Source organism: Carcharodon carcharias, chromosome 12 (assembly GCF_017639515.1).
Source record: "Carcharodon carcharias isolate sCarCar2 chromosome 12, sCarCar2.pri, whole genome shotgun sequence".
NCBI classification, from domain to species: Eukaryota; Metazoa; Chordata; class Chondrichthyes; order Lamniformes; family Lamnidae; genus Carcharodon; species Carcharodon carcharias.
Genome location: NC_054478.1, coordinates 45,093,954 through 45,109,377, shown reverse-complemented (window position 1 = coordinate 45,109,377; position 15,424 = coordinate 45,093,954). Strand labels below are relative to the sequence as shown.

The following is a 15,424-nucleotide window of genomic DNA, read 5'->3' as shown; positions in this document are numbered from 1 at the left end:
GCAGAAACCATGCTTTCTGCTGGACCTGGGTCTCCAAGGTGGCCGCCACCCTTCCCATGTAGACTTCAATGCTCTCACATGCCAGAACCATGACATCAGACAGTACGTGGATGGACATCTCCATCCTTCGGTCCAGTCTGTTGACGGCCTCTGACAACTCTGCCTGATTCTACATCTCCAACATTTCTCTTACAGCGAATTGCAGAGGTTCATCATTGGGTTCAGGCTCTGGTCTCCATCAGTCCTCCTAGCATCAGAGGCCTTGGCTGTCACTGCCTCTGCCTGCTGTAGATGAGTATCTGTGAGGTGATCACTAGATTGTGAACCCAACCCTATTCTAGTGTTAGATGCCACTGAGGTGTGTGTATCTGCGCTGGCAGAGGGTATAGGTAGACACAGCAATGGGTCTCCATCAGATGGGAGGTCTGTTTCCTAATCTGAGGTGGCCTGGGGGCTGAGGCTGAGTCATCTGGAGGAGGATGTACCTCACCTTTTCTTTCTGGTGGTTGCAATGGAGAAAAGATTTAAAGGTTGAATGGACAGGCTCCTAACTATAGCTCACTCACTGTCATTGTGCACATGTGGCCAATGTATACTCGATAGCTTGTTTGGGAGGCTGATTTTGTCTTGTGCAGATGACCAATCCCTATCCTCTCCAGCTAACTCTGCTGCCTGATCCTCGTACCGGGATAGTGCTCTCAACCCTGGGGTCCACCCTCTGGTCTTTGATCTCTCCCTCTGATTAGGGGCAAGCTTGTCCTGGATAAAGACAGATGGATTGACTGTGAGCACGATGGATAAAAGAGCACTTCAGGAGGCATGTATGCTATGTGTGCTGAGGAATCCCCAGCAAAGGATGAAGACGCCGTTTGTGCAGGATCTAACATGAAATGGGAATCTTAAAGTGGCTGGTAGGCAGGCATGTCGTGCTGATGTCCCATCTGGTGGTCATGTGTGATATCCCTGTGGGCTCCAACTCTTAGATTGCCTGATGTCCTTATGACAGTGTCAGTTTGGAGTGAGGAGAAGGTTCATTTGCCCTGGTGGAGTGGATCAGATCATTCATCCTCTTCGTGCACTGCAGGGCGGTCCTTTTATGGTGGCCACAGGCACTGACCTCCCTTGTGACCTCCCCCCCAGACCGGCATGGTCAAGCGGGTGGACCTCCTGCTCCCATCCTTTGGAAGAAGGATTTCCCGACTTTCCTGTATGGCCTGGCGGAGAATCCCCAGGGAAGCCTTGCTGAAGTTGAGCAGACAGTTTGGTTTCCTTTGGTGCCATGGTTTGCCTCTTCACAATAACACCTGACCTGCAGTGAGTGAATGTCTGTATGTGTGATGCTTAAATATGGCGCCAGGACCTTTGATCCCATGAGGTAATGTTGGGGTAGACGAATCACTGTCCACCCTGCCACGAGATTCAAGAACTGCTTGTGGCACAGACTTCCATTCCAACAATTTTCTGTGTTGGGGAATTTTTTTCTCAACTCCTCTTTAATTCTTTTTGTACCAATCTTAAATTTGTGCTGTTTCATTACAGTGTTACTGACCAATGAACCTACCACTAGTCATCTATCATAACCTTTCAGAATACTGTACTCCATAACAGTCTTCCTTTATATACATTTGTCCCAACTTTCATTTTTATTGTCTGCCCTGTAAGCATGACTCACTTCTTTAGTTGAAGATTTGATCCAACCTCTCTATATGACTATGGATTCTGAACCTTCAACAGACTTCCTTTTTGTAAAACTAAGAAAAATCTGACCGCTATCCTTTCCAACCCTGCATATTTCTGATATACAATTCCATTTGCTGTTTTTTCATTCAGTGTTATCTTTTTGTAAGTTTTGTTTTCCAGCCAAATCCCCATGTTCTCGACTTCCTTCTTTTTTCTATTTTTACAGAGAACCTAATATATTGCAGATAATTTTACTTAAATGTTCCCCTACTTTTACACTGTCTACTTGGTCTAGTTCCAGAACCAGCTATCTTTGTCCAGCTTTGCTGAACGATCAACATTTTGACTGAGACAACAGCTCTTAACAGGCTTCATTCAAAACATTTCCCCTGTCATATCCTCTTTTCAGTAATTTGGAACTCCTACAATTAAGCATGTCTCTCCAATGTTTGCAGTTGCTGTACACAAGTTGGATGCCTTGTATCCTACATTTCAAGTGACTACTTCAAAAGTTCTTCCCTGATGCTTTAGGATGTCCTGATGTCGTGAAACGTTCTATCCAAATGCAAATTCTTTTTTTCTTCCTTTACCTTTTGCTGGCGTTCAGGTGACAGGAGAGCAAGTTACATGCGCTGCAGGCAATTTGTTGCAGTCTCTATAATCCAGCTTCTTAATACTTTTATTCTTGGGTCTATGATGAGCTTAGTGCTTCTCCAGATCCCAAAATAGGAACGAAGGTCTGGCTGCAGTCCCTTCCCCCTTCCCAAACCACAAAAACTATCTCAGTAATCCTGTCCCTGGCCCACTATGCTTACTTTGAGCTCGACAGGTGGTCTCCGGGGCACTTGGCTTTCCATTGCTTCCCGGCTGTTTTGTTTGGGAGGTCGGCCAGCAGCATTGCTTGCCAAGACATTTTATGCTTGCATGAGTATTTGCCAAACCAGATTTGTGTAGACTGCGGTTAAACCTTTGTTTCATAGCCTAGGTAATCAAGCATTGAGCAGCTCAATCTAAACAATAACAGAGCCACAGCTCAAAATCATTTTGCAGAAGTACTTGGACTTTCAAAGCCCAAAAACTTGACAGATCATTTATTATATTTGTTATATGATGTTCTGAGCACTAAAAGTAGAATTTAAGATCAGTCCCAACTCTGGTGAAAATCTTCAATTTAATTTCCATGATTGGATCTGGAATTCTACACAATGGCAGTGAATTGGATATGGGGTTTGATACAGTGGGATTCCAAGCTTGGATAAGATGCTTATTCAGCTGGAGTTGGCAATCAAAATGCAGTGTTACTAATGTTCTTCAAGCTTTGTATTGTATTTAAAGGAACAGAGCTGTTAAAGTTAGATGTCAACAGATGTGATTGCACCTAGCAACTTATTTTTAATTTTATAGACTCATAGACGTTTACAGCATAGAAGGAGGCTACTCTGCCCATTGTGTGCCTGCTGGACAACAGAGACCTGACTACACTAATCACATTTTCCAGCGCTTGGCCCAAAGGCCTGGAAACTATGGCAACGTAAGTGAATATCTAAATATTTCTTAAATGTTACGAGAGTTTCTGACTCAACCACCCTTTCAGACAGTGAGTTCCAGACTCCCACCACCCTCAGGGTGAAACATTTTCTCCTCAACTCCCCTCTTTGCCTTCTGCCTCTTACCTTATATCTATGCCCCCTGCTTATTGGCCCCTCTACTAATGTAGAAAGTGCTTTCCCATCCACCCTATCTATGTCTCTCATAATCTTATACATCTCTATAAGGTCCCCTCTCAACCTTCACTGCTCTAAGGAAAACAACCCCAGCCTATCCAATCATTCCTAATAGCTCAGACCCTCCAGCCCAGGCAGCATCTGGTAAATCCCCTCTGCACCCTCTCCAGTGCAATTACATCCTTCTATAATGTGGTGACCAGAACCGCACACAGTCCTCCAGTTGTGGCCTAACCAGCATTTTATACAGTTTCAGCATAACCTCCCTGCTCTTGTATTCAATGCCTCGGCTAATAAAGGCAAGTATCCCTTATGCCTTCTTAACCACCTTACCTAGCTGCCCTGCTACTTTCAGGGATCTGTGGATATGCACACCGAGGTCCCTCTGATCTTCAGTACTTTCCAGGTCCTACCATTCATTTTTCAATCCTTGCCTTGTTAGCCCTCCCCAAATGCATTATCTCACACTTTTCCGGGTTGAATTCCATTTGCCGCTGCTCTTCCCATCTGACCAGTCCACTGATATCCTCCTGCAGTTTACGGCCATCCTCCTCACTATTTACCACCCTACCAATTTCTGTGTAATCCGCAAACTTCTTGATCATACTCCCTACATTTAAATCCATATCATTTATGTATACCACAAACAAGAAGGGCCCCAGCACCGAGCCCTGTGGAACCCCACTGGAAACAGACTTCCAGTCACAGAAACATCCCTCTACCATCACCCTCTGCTTCCTCTCAGCCAATTTTGGATCCAACATGCCACTTTGCCCTGGATCTTGTGGGCTCTCACTTTCTTGACCTGTCTGCCATGAGAGGCATTATCAAAAGCCTTGCTAAAATCCATGTAGGCTATATCAAATGCATTACCCTCATCAACACTCCTGGTAACTTCCTCAAAAAGTTTGATCAAATTTGTCAAACACGACCTTCCCTTAACAAAATCCATGCTGACTATATCTGATTAATCTTTGTCTCTCCAAGTGCAGATATATCCTGTTCCTCACAGTTCTTTCTAGTAACTTCCCCACCACCGAGGTTAGACTGACTGGCTTGTAATTTTCTGATCTATCCTCTCCTCCCTTTTTTAATAATGGGACAATGTTTACAGTCCTCCAGTTCTCTGGCACCTCACCTGTGGCCAGAGAGGGTTTGAAAATTACTGCCAAGGCCCCTGATATCTCTCACCTTGCCTCCCTCAACAGCCTGAGATACATTTCATCCAGGCCTGCAGATTTATCCACTTTTAAGGCTGCTAAACCCGCTGATTTTGAGAACAGAATTTGCTGTGGCTGATATCATAATGGCACAGGGATTGCTAGAGTTTGCTATTTCTGGCTGAGACGTAAGGAGTTCCTACTGCCAAACTGCCCCTTTAAGTAAATGATATTTTCTGCTTTTTAGGCAATAATGCTTGTGCTTATTTCCTGGCACAAATTAAATGGAGCTGTCCGCTGGGTGATCTCAGCCATCAATGTTTCTTGCCTATAAATGAGAACTGATGCGTAAGTTCTCTCAAGAAATACTACTGCGAGCTTTGGCTTTTATGCCACAAACTTTAATGGCTTCCCATCATGTGGCATAAGTTAATATGTGTGCACAAATATTACCATTTAATTGTGAAAAATCTTAGCTCCCGACAAACTAATTCCAATGCCATGTCTAAATTGCTAAATGATTCAAAAAAATCTTTGTACTCATGTAACACTTTGAAGGCCTAGTTTATTTTATTTAAGTGTCTTTTAATAGCCCGTTATGTAAATGTTATAATTCAGAAAAGGGCAATCAGGTTTCTACAGCTCATTATCATTAGTAGTTCTCCACATAACCTATAGCTGGAGGGAGAAAAGGAACAACAAAGAACATTATACCAGAGAGAAAAAAGAACTGATCATGAGCAGACTGTTTCAGTAAGACAATGAGTGGGGGATGGGAACAGATTACTCACCCACTGTCTTGCTTAAACAATGCTACATTACCCAAAGTCTCTAAAGGACAGAGCCTGGAAATTATACTGGGCAATCATCACTTATGAATGCTTCATTGCTCACATGAAATTCCACTCTCCATTATTTTAACAAATTGCTTAGCCTGTTTATTTCAAACCAGCAGATCTCAGAGATTTCCTATGGACATATTAAGCATTTGCATGTCATAATTCTTAGGCCAGAGCAGATAACATTTCAGTTACTTCGCTGTTATCAGAGAAATAGATGATGCATGTTGCTAAGCATCACATTATTTCTATGCATCCTTTAGATACATAAATCCTAAGGTAATGGTTGGACTTCTGTATTGGATTAAAATAAATGAGTTTTCACAGGTAAGTCATTTAATCCATCGCAAGTGTTTTCACAATGTCTATAGAGAAAGCAAAGGAGCTTTAAAAATCTTAAATGCTGATATCCAGACATAAACACATTCGAGGCAAATGCTTAAATTCATACCTCATGAATGATCTAAATCTACTTTAAAATATTCTGGCTGTATTTTTAGTTTTTTTTTTTATTTTCAGGTAACTTATTTTAGTTTAAGACCAAAGAGGATGAATTTCTGCCATGGGCAAAGATAGGTGACGTCAAAGAGAATGAACAAATGAAGTGTGTTGCCTAATGAGAATGCAATATAAAACAACTTATTTTTGCTTGTAAAATTTTGGGCACACAGCCTCTGATTATTTTTCTCTGTAGGTCTATTTTAAATCAGAAGCTACGTTTCATTAGTTACTTAGCCACTGTTTACAGCACTTGATATACAAACATACAATGTGGGATTCATTCACAAGCTTAAGTCTTACCTGAATCATTGGTGGTGAGTTGCAATGTTATTTTACAATTATTTAGATTCTGACTATCTTCCAAACAAGAAATAGGGATAGTGCTTTGGATCAACAAAGAATGCTCCTTGCCATCTTCTGCGATTTGCAAAGACACTGGTTCAAACTGTTTGAAAGAAGGCAATTTCAAAAGGCAACCTTTGGCAATGTGAGAAAAAATGTATTCAGCTTAAAACATTATAAATCAATGCAGTTATAAATAACCTCAGATACTGATTTCCTAGGCAATCGTTTTCCCAGCTAATTACTTCAGAGTCTATTTCCAAAAATGCTTTTTGAAAGTAATTCATTTTTATTCCAGGAGCACATTTACAAGATCAAGTTTATGAGCATCAACAACCTGAATTCATGTAGCACCTTCAATGCAGTAGTACATCCAAGGCGCTTCACAGGAATGTTATCAAAGAAAACTTAACATCAAGTCATATAAGTAGTCAATCAGATAGATGACTAACAGCTTGGTTTAAAGAGTGTCTTAAAGGAGTAAAGAGGGGTAGAGAGGCAGAGAGGTTTAGGGGGAGAATTTCGGAACTTACGGCTTAGGCAGCAGAAAAGTTGGCTGTCAATGGTGGAGCAATTATAATAGGAGTTGCGCAAGAGGCAGTATTAGAAGTGCGTTGAGGTCTCGGGGGTTGTAGGGCTGGGGAAGATTACAGTGATAGGGAGGGAAGAGACCTTGGAGGATATTGAAAACAAGGACGAGAATTTTAAAATGCATCCTGTGTCCAAAATTACTTTGTATCAATTTTAATATATATGTGTGAATATTAATATTAATCAACTAACTAGTCCAATCGTTCCTTGTGATAATCTTGTGTTCTTGTTACCAACTCACGAACTAGTGTAAAACTTCACCTGAATTTCTTTATCAAAACCTCTCATAATTTTGAGTACCTCCATTAGATCACTTCTTAACAGTAAATGTTTCAATGAATTCAATTGCTCTAGCTTCTGCTCATAGCTGAAGTCTCTCATGTCAATATAATCTGAGTGAATCTCTTCTCTACCCTCTCCATGGCCCTCCATCTTTGCTAAAATAAGGTGCCTAAAAGTGAACAAAATATTCAAGCTGTAGCTAGTTTGTCTGGGTTTAGTATAACCTTTTCACTTTTCTATTAAATGTCCCTATTTATAAAACATAGGCTCCTATTCATTGGACAATTCAATATGCATCTGAAGTGAGAACATTGAAGGATAGATTGAGAAGACAGGAGATGGGGGTTGATATCTGAAATGGGTTAGACTCGTTGAGTCTAATGGTTTTTGGCTGTTCCTAAGAATCTTCTTGGAACTTCACTGGATAATTTTGTAGCAATCATTAGTGTTAATTTGGAGTCTTGAGGAAGCTACTGATAAGCCAGAGAGCAGTTAATTTTTGCCAATACTCAAAAAGACCACAATCTCTACATCTGTGTGAGATATCAATGATGAAATTTCATCTGCCTCCTCTATCTACTGTGTTCCCTAAATATATTGTCCCCTTACTATGGTGCAGTTTCAACAGGCCCTTGTAGGCACTAGAGAAGTGGCCCAGCACATACTGATAACGATGACACAGCCTGTCACTGAATATCCCATATCATAATGTTCAACATTGCATAACTATGTCTAACTCTTACTACAGTTGCCTGCAAGCACTGAGAAAAATATACTGTAGCCTGTACACAGTGAAACCATGTTCAGACAGTGTGTACACTTCTTATATATCTCCTCTATCCTCCCTCCCATGTAAATATGTCAGGGAAAATGCCCAACAAAGCACTGTGTATATACGCTAGGCTTTATTAAACAATGCCTAAACTTTAAAATTCTCATCTTTGTCTTCAAATCCTTCCATGGCTTGATCCCACCCTATCTCCGTAACATAAGAATTACAACAGGATTAAGGCTCAGTCCTTCAAGTCTGGCCCACAATTCAATACAATTATCTCTGATCTCCTACCTCAACTCCACCTTCCCACAATATCCTGTATCTCTTAATTCCCTTAGTACCCAAAAAATCTAACAACCTCTGTTTTGAATATACTCAACAACTGAGCATCCACTGCTCTCTGGAACAGGGAATTCATAACCATTTAATGAAGAAATTTCTCCTCATTCCAGTCCTAAATGACTTAACCCTTAATCTGAGACTGTGACCCCATGATCTTCTATATTTTCCAATGTAGACCCACAAACATTTTGCTTGCTTTATGTTGTTCCTTAAGTGATCTACCTACTGCTTGGAAATGACCATGCCACCCATGAAAAAAATAGGATTAAAATGAAATTCTACCTAAATTATTTTCAACCAAAAATTGAAGGAGTTGAATCATATCACTGGATGGGATAGAACATTCTAAAGCTTTATCGAATACAAACCTTGTCTATGCTATTTATGCAACAGAGCTGCACTCCATCTTCTCCAATTTATATCAGAATTTAGTATCACAGAATATTTCCTCCACATCTGCTCTTAATTTAAATTTGGCAAACAGAGCCTTTCGCTATTTCATTATAACATCAGTGTGTGAAAAGGTGTTCAGAATTTTTAGCAATATAAACATTAATTAATTCACCTTAATTCCAGCAAAGAATGGTTCACTATCCATGGACAAACTGCGTATATCTGGAGAATCCCGTAAGAAGGTTGATACTCTACAGTAAACCTGGGAAAAAACAAAAGTAGCTATAAACCCTGACATAAATTAACCTTCTGAGAAAACATTTTAAGTTGATACTCTTTGGGGTGATACCACGATTGTCCTTCCAGCTCAGAAGATCAGTTGTGCCAAAATTTATACCCCGAGAAAAATTAAAAACACTGGTCCCCATTGAGAATGATAGATGGCAAAATCCACCTCATTGTTACAACTAGGACTGTTTCCAAAGGTTTTAATTCATGCTCTCATCAAAATGCAGCTTCTATTGGCAAAATGGCATGAACTATGAACCAAAACATGATCTTGTACACAAAACAACTGAGGTAACAGAACAGAGAGTTCACAGTCAATCTTTTATAGCATTGCCATATATACTGGAAATAGCCCAGGAAGCCACCATGCATCTTTCTAAACCAATAAGAAATCTACATTTACAGTTCATGTAGCATAGGAAAATTACTGAATAGGTTTGTTAGGAAGTAAAATTATAAATAAAATTACACTGAAGTAAAAATAGAGTTGATAACAATGACATATGTAACTTTTTCAGATACATTAACTTGTTCCAAGGGCCTAATATAAAGAACCATTTTGAGATTTTTATGCTTGGGGAGTCACTTTTACCTTCGGCAGTAAACCAGCAGAGAACATCTCCTGCCCATTATACATCTGCATCCATTCCCATTATGCGGTATATCCAGGGTTTCTGCCAATCTTTCATTACAGTAACTCTGGATATTTGGGGCAGGTCCAAGAAAATTGCCAGCATAAAGTTATGCATGAGTGAGCATTCATCATACCATGAAGGTATGAATTACCCTCTGCCCTACATCCATTCAGGATCAGCCTTCCCACTGGAAAATACAAAATCAGGCATAGCTGTTGAAGGAGTTGGAAGACTACAATTGATGCTACTTTTCAATAAATGTGCCTTTCTGTAAATGTAATTGAGTTACAAATAGACAAAAATATGGCTGGGGGAACTTCAGACTGATTAAGGCAACAGTTATGACAGAATCATAAAATCTTACAGCACAGAAAGGGGCCATTTGGCTTATTGAGCCTGTGTTGTCTCTTTGAAAGAGCTGTTTTATATTGTCCCATGCCCAATCTTCTACCCATAGCTCTGAAAATGTGTCCTCTTCAAGTATGTGTCCAACTATAGACAGATTTTTTATGAGAGACAGCAGAATGATAGATAAAATTGAACCAAGACGTGGTACCAGATCTAATGGAAGGATAAGGTTGAGGTGTGAAACCTCCTATGCAAACTAATATTCCATCAGTTGCTTCACTGGTTGCAATATAAAAGTCAGAAAAGTTAAAGCATTGGTGACCCACAATGTAATAAATACTGTCTGGTTCTGCAAACATTTGTGCAATTGCCTACCAGTGGTGCACAAAAATTGAGTGTTTACACACACCTCTGTGACCTTGTCAATCATTCATTCGGGGGCCCTTTTCCTTTCATTTTATTCATAAAAAATAAACAAAGCATGCGCACTTCCTAGAGCCTCACATTAATTGGCAGTTACATCAGATTAGAACTGAAAGTACTAAGTTAAAATGCTGAGAGAGCCAGTGCAGTGACAATGGGCCGAATGGTTCCTTCTCCATCGTAACAATTCTGTGATTCTGTGAAGTGATAGTGGGATAGTCACAGCCATCATACCTGAATCAGCCAAACTGCTCTCAGTGTTCTACTGATAATTGGTCAGCTTAAACCTCTATTTGAAAGTTAAGATCAGGTCTGACTCAAACACAGACAAGAAACCTCCCTTGAACAATGCATAACGAGTTTCTAACTGCCTGACATAAACAGCCATTAATATGGGATAAAATTCAATTTTCCTGAAAATGAGTGCGGGGAACACGACGTAGGATTACCCTGCACCAGTTGCTTCTGACGCAGGCGGCACACCAAATTCCTGCTGCCAGCAAATTAACATGATTGCAAAACGCATTCGCACTAGGGAGCTACAGCATGTCTGAATAAGGGACGCAAAATTGTGAGAAACTAGCATCACTTAAAGCTAGCCTGCACCTCTTAAAGGGGAGGTGCACTGTGGCTACAATAAGTGCATGGAACTCATTCTGATGTCAAAAAAAGACATAATATTGGCCTTGGCTGAAGAAGTCCAGAGATGGTCTATCCACAAGGGTCCAGAAGACAATCCAGGCAATCTCTCAGAAAGCAGTGGGACCAGGTAGTGGAAGTCAATGCCAGGGATCAAACCCTGAGAAGCTGAATGCAGGGCCGTAAAATGTTTAGTGACCTAACACAGTGTTCAAGGTCGGTGAATGCATCTTCAAATGCCATACTGCACTTCAAGCCTCAGACAGTGCTCAATGCACCACACCTCCATCATGCACCTAGTACCAGGTTCTGACAATCACAACTCATACCTAACATGCATAGCTTCACTCACCCTCACACACTGAGCGCTACTGCAAGCTTCGCGTGTTTTAACCCCCAAGGGAGAGACAGTGCTTGCCATCTTTGGAGTTGCATTACTCAGTTTGTGGCCAAAAGCGGGGCTGAAACGATCCAAGGTGATGGTATTCTTCTACCTAATTCTTCTTCTGATAGCCCATTTCCCCCTTACCCCACAATCTCTGCTGATTTAGTAGATGCAGATGATGTATGCATGCACCTCTTACTTCCCACCCTCCCCTCACCACAATATACCCTTGTGCCTTGCTCTTTTCAGATGCCCAAGAACTGTAACTTGGCCAGATATAGGTGGAAGGACAACAGGTGGAAGAACAAGAAGACAGTGATCATGAAGAACAATGTCACTTGGTTTCAAACTCACAGCCACCAGCTCAGTTACCGACATTGCATAACTTAAAGGATAGTTTAAAGGCAGGATATGCTTGTGGTGGGACACTGTGCAAAAGAGGCTTATAGCCTGGGTGGGGTTGGGGCTGGGTGAAGACAAGGATATTGCAGATTCCAACTTCCCATAGAGTGAAGTCACACATGAGTTCTGCTACTGAGGACTGAGATAAGCAATTCAATGAGGCAGACTACAGAAGTCTGGCGGGTATGAACAGTGAAATGCTTAGTGATTTGGCAGGCCTGCCAGGAAGTCTATGTGCAATGTCAAGGATAATGGAGGGGTTTAGCACCAACTTTGCAACGGGGTTTGTGCAGAGCTGGGAGCCTATCCTTTCAGCATATAAGCTGTGGCCAACTCCATTAGCACACTTGTGGACTCAGCCTGAAGTGCACAAACAGAAGCCACCCAATGTCTGGGAGCTGCAATGGAAGCTTAGATTTCTGCCATGCAACATCAGCTTGCTTTCATGACTGCTCTCATTATGATTGTGGATACCGTTGAAAGAGTTTGAAGGATGCTACAGCAGTACCAGGCTAGGTCTTCCAGGTCCAGAGTTGCACATTCTCCAAAGACATCTTCAGTCTCCCCCACTGAAAGTCGGCAGCTTTCCATCAGCCATGCTGGAGCCACTGGGGTACTGGGGCCTAGGAGCACTAGACAGGCAAAGGCACAGGGAAGACAGGCAGGGAGGGAATGCACAAGGATGATCAGTTGATCTTTCTGTGCAATATGGCATGGTTTGATTTGTAAATTTGGTCTGGAATGTTTATTTCATGTTTGATTTTATTTTTGCACTGTTGTGGCCAAGTGAACACTGTAATGGTCAGTAACAAAGGGAAGGAAAGGTGTGGGGCTGTTGGTGAATTAGGGTTGAGGTTATGGTACCGCATTCGGATGCGATCTTCGTGGACAGCTCTGACAGAAGGGGACGTCAAGGTTTCCTCCTCTCTTCCTCTTCCTCAGCTGCCTACTGTATAGCTGGTGGCAATGGATGTGTCCTTATGATAGTGAGGTTGTGCATCATGCAGCAGACTGCCACACATCTTTACAAGAACTCTGTCAAGTACTGCACAGCTCCTCTGGAGTGGTCCAGCCACTCATAAGGGAAAAACAGTAAAACTTGGGAAATGACTGATAGCAGTCCAAACTGAACTTCAATTTGATGGTATAGAAGACCAGCTCGGATGAGCATCAATCACTTTCCAAGTTTTAGTGGTTTTTAACTCTGGGCAGCGGCTGCATTATGCGCCCCAATGGTCTGCTCCATCACATTTCATGTGGCAGCTTGGCTTTGATTTTATGCATGCTCTGCACTTGTGTGTGGGATACGTACCAGAGTCACCAGTCACGTTATCAGCAGGTAGCCCTTACCGTCCAGGAGCCAGCTTTTGGCTTGTTGTGGTGGCTGAAGTGCAGATGGCACACAGGACTGCCACACAATGGTGGCTTCATGACTGGGGTGAGGATAGGGCATTGCAATCAGCTTAGGGTCTCACCCCAGCTGGATACTGAGGGAGTGGAAGCTCTTTTATTTGCAGCACATCTCAGAATTCACATGTGTCAGCTGCAAAGTGACATGGGTGCAGTCAATGGAGTGACCAACTGTAAAACTGTACACACTAGAATTTATAAAAATCCAATATTTTACTCTAACCTACGGATTCTGATCTCATGGCCATACACTGATGCAGCAAAAACAGTTATGTGGCAATCGGCAGGTAGTAAAGCGCTTTGTACCCCTTTAGTTCCATGTCATTTAACAAAAAAAAGCTATTTTTGGACAAACTTAAGGAGCAGGATTTTTTAGTCAGCGTGCGGGGGCGGGTCCCACACGCCGATGCGTAAAATGACGCACGATGACTTCAGACGTCACCGCGCAGTTCCGCGATATTTCACTCAGCAGGCGCGCACCAGATATGTAACCAGCCTACTAAGGCCATTAAGAAAGAAAGTAATTGCTAACGCTGCTTGTCCAACATTAAGGTTGGCGGGCAGGCGAAAAGGCCAAGTGGCCTTCGCGTTTTTTAGGAAACCTCATCCTCGAGCAGGATGAGGTTTCCTAAAGCCTTTAAATAAATATTAAAATTTTCCGAGATATCAAAACGTGTCCCATTTCATGTGACACGGTCACATGAGGGGACATGTTTAAATAAATGCTTAAACTATTTATTTAAACTATTTCGATATTGATTCAATTTCCCTGAGGCAGCTCCGTGCCTCAGGGAGATTGAAGCGCTCTTTTGCACACAAGAGCGAAGGAGCGCTGGCCCCTACTCTCCCTCCTCCTCCCACCCGCACAGGTAGTGCTGAGCATTATGGCTCACGTATTACGCTGGGTGGGCCTTAATTGGCCCGCTCACGTAAAATGGCGGCACGGAGCCTATCACTGGTGGTAATCAGCTCCGCGACCGCCCACACCCACTCACGCCGAGCCCGTCCGCCGCCTGAAAACGTCAGGCCATGGGGTGGAATTTTACAATGCCGCTGATGTCCATGGACTTTTGAACAGCTTGCTGCGTTTTACAGCCCTGACCCCCATTGCGATGGGGCCATAAAATTCTATCCATGAAATAAATCGAATAATCACTGTTGAGTATAGAAGATCCCAATTGTGAAGATTCCTCTAACTTAATTGATAAGCTATGCAGTCATCCTGACTCATGAGGCAAAATGAAATTTTACATTTAATGAGTCGAGCGTCCTCCAGCAATGGCAACAAAGTTGATATTTTAGCAGATACCAAGCACAATTCCTGGGTGGATTATACCAAAGTGTATTAACTGAACCTTTTGAGAGGTTTTTTTTTTGTGTTGGCAACAAGTTGCATTCCTTCTCTACATTGTTTCAATGTAGCAAAAGGCTTAGGGCAAAATTTCTAGCTCGGCGGGCGATTGCACGCCCGATCTGCTCAAGCATAAAATGACACATGTTGACGCTGGGCGAGCGTCCTGAGGTCAAGGCGCAGTCGCACGATCTTTCAGTCGGCGGGTGCACGTCGGAGTCGACATCGCGTCCGCCAACAATTACTGTTAAATTAAATTGAAATTTTCACTGCCCGTCCAACCTTACGGTTGGCAAGCAGGCAAAAAGGCCAAGCGGCCTTTCCACGGGCGGGATGAGGTTTCCTAAAGCAATAAAAATAAAATTAATAAATTTAAAACTTAACTAATAACATGTCCCTGCTCAAGTGACAGAGTCACATGAGGAGACATGTTTTATAACATTTTTAATTTCTTTTTCTTTTAAACTCTTCATCTCCCTGAAGCAACTCTGTGCCTCAGGGAGATTATCAAGCGCACACTCGTACGCATGTGTGAAGTTCGCGCTCGCCCCCACGATGAGCGCTGCCTTAATTGGCCCGTCCAGCGTGAAATCGCCTTCTGGTCTCAATCTTGGGTGGCAGTCAGCTTCCCGGCCGCGCCTGGCCGCCCTCACCCAGCCCGCCCAACAAGGGCAAGATTCTGCCCTTAACTTTTATAGCAGCAACTCATGCTGAAGTAAGAAAATTCAAACAGTGCACTCATTGAAATCTGGAATAAAATAAACTAGGCTGAATCACAATAAATGTCAGAACAACATTATGCAAGGCTACAAATAAAAGTCATGGACATATTTATTGAGATCCATAATGGTTTTAAATGCTTAAATAGCCATTATGAGGGACCTGCTTTCTGTTACTCCCACAGAACTCCCACA

General features: G+C 42.2%; 1 protein-coding gene across 2 annotated transcripts in view; it reads right to left on the bottom strand.

The window, feature by feature from the left end:
- The window catches only part of LOC121285190 (von Willebrand factor D and EGF domain-containing protein-like), a 311,018-nt gene that overhangs the window by 204,356 nt on the left and 91,238 nt on the right, over nucleotides 1-15,424 (bottom strand). For both annotated transcript variants that reach the window (XM_041201452.1, XM_041201453.1), the window contains exons 6-7: nucleotides 8,802-8,891; nucleotides 6,205-6,349 (exon numbers count right to left, since the gene is read on the bottom strand). In XM_041201452.1, the coding sequence (XP_041057386.1) occupies nucleotides 6,205-6,349; nucleotides 8,802-8,891 (235 nt within the window). The remainder of the gene's footprint in view (nucleotides 1-6,204; nucleotides 6,350-8,801; nucleotides 8,892-15,424) is intronic.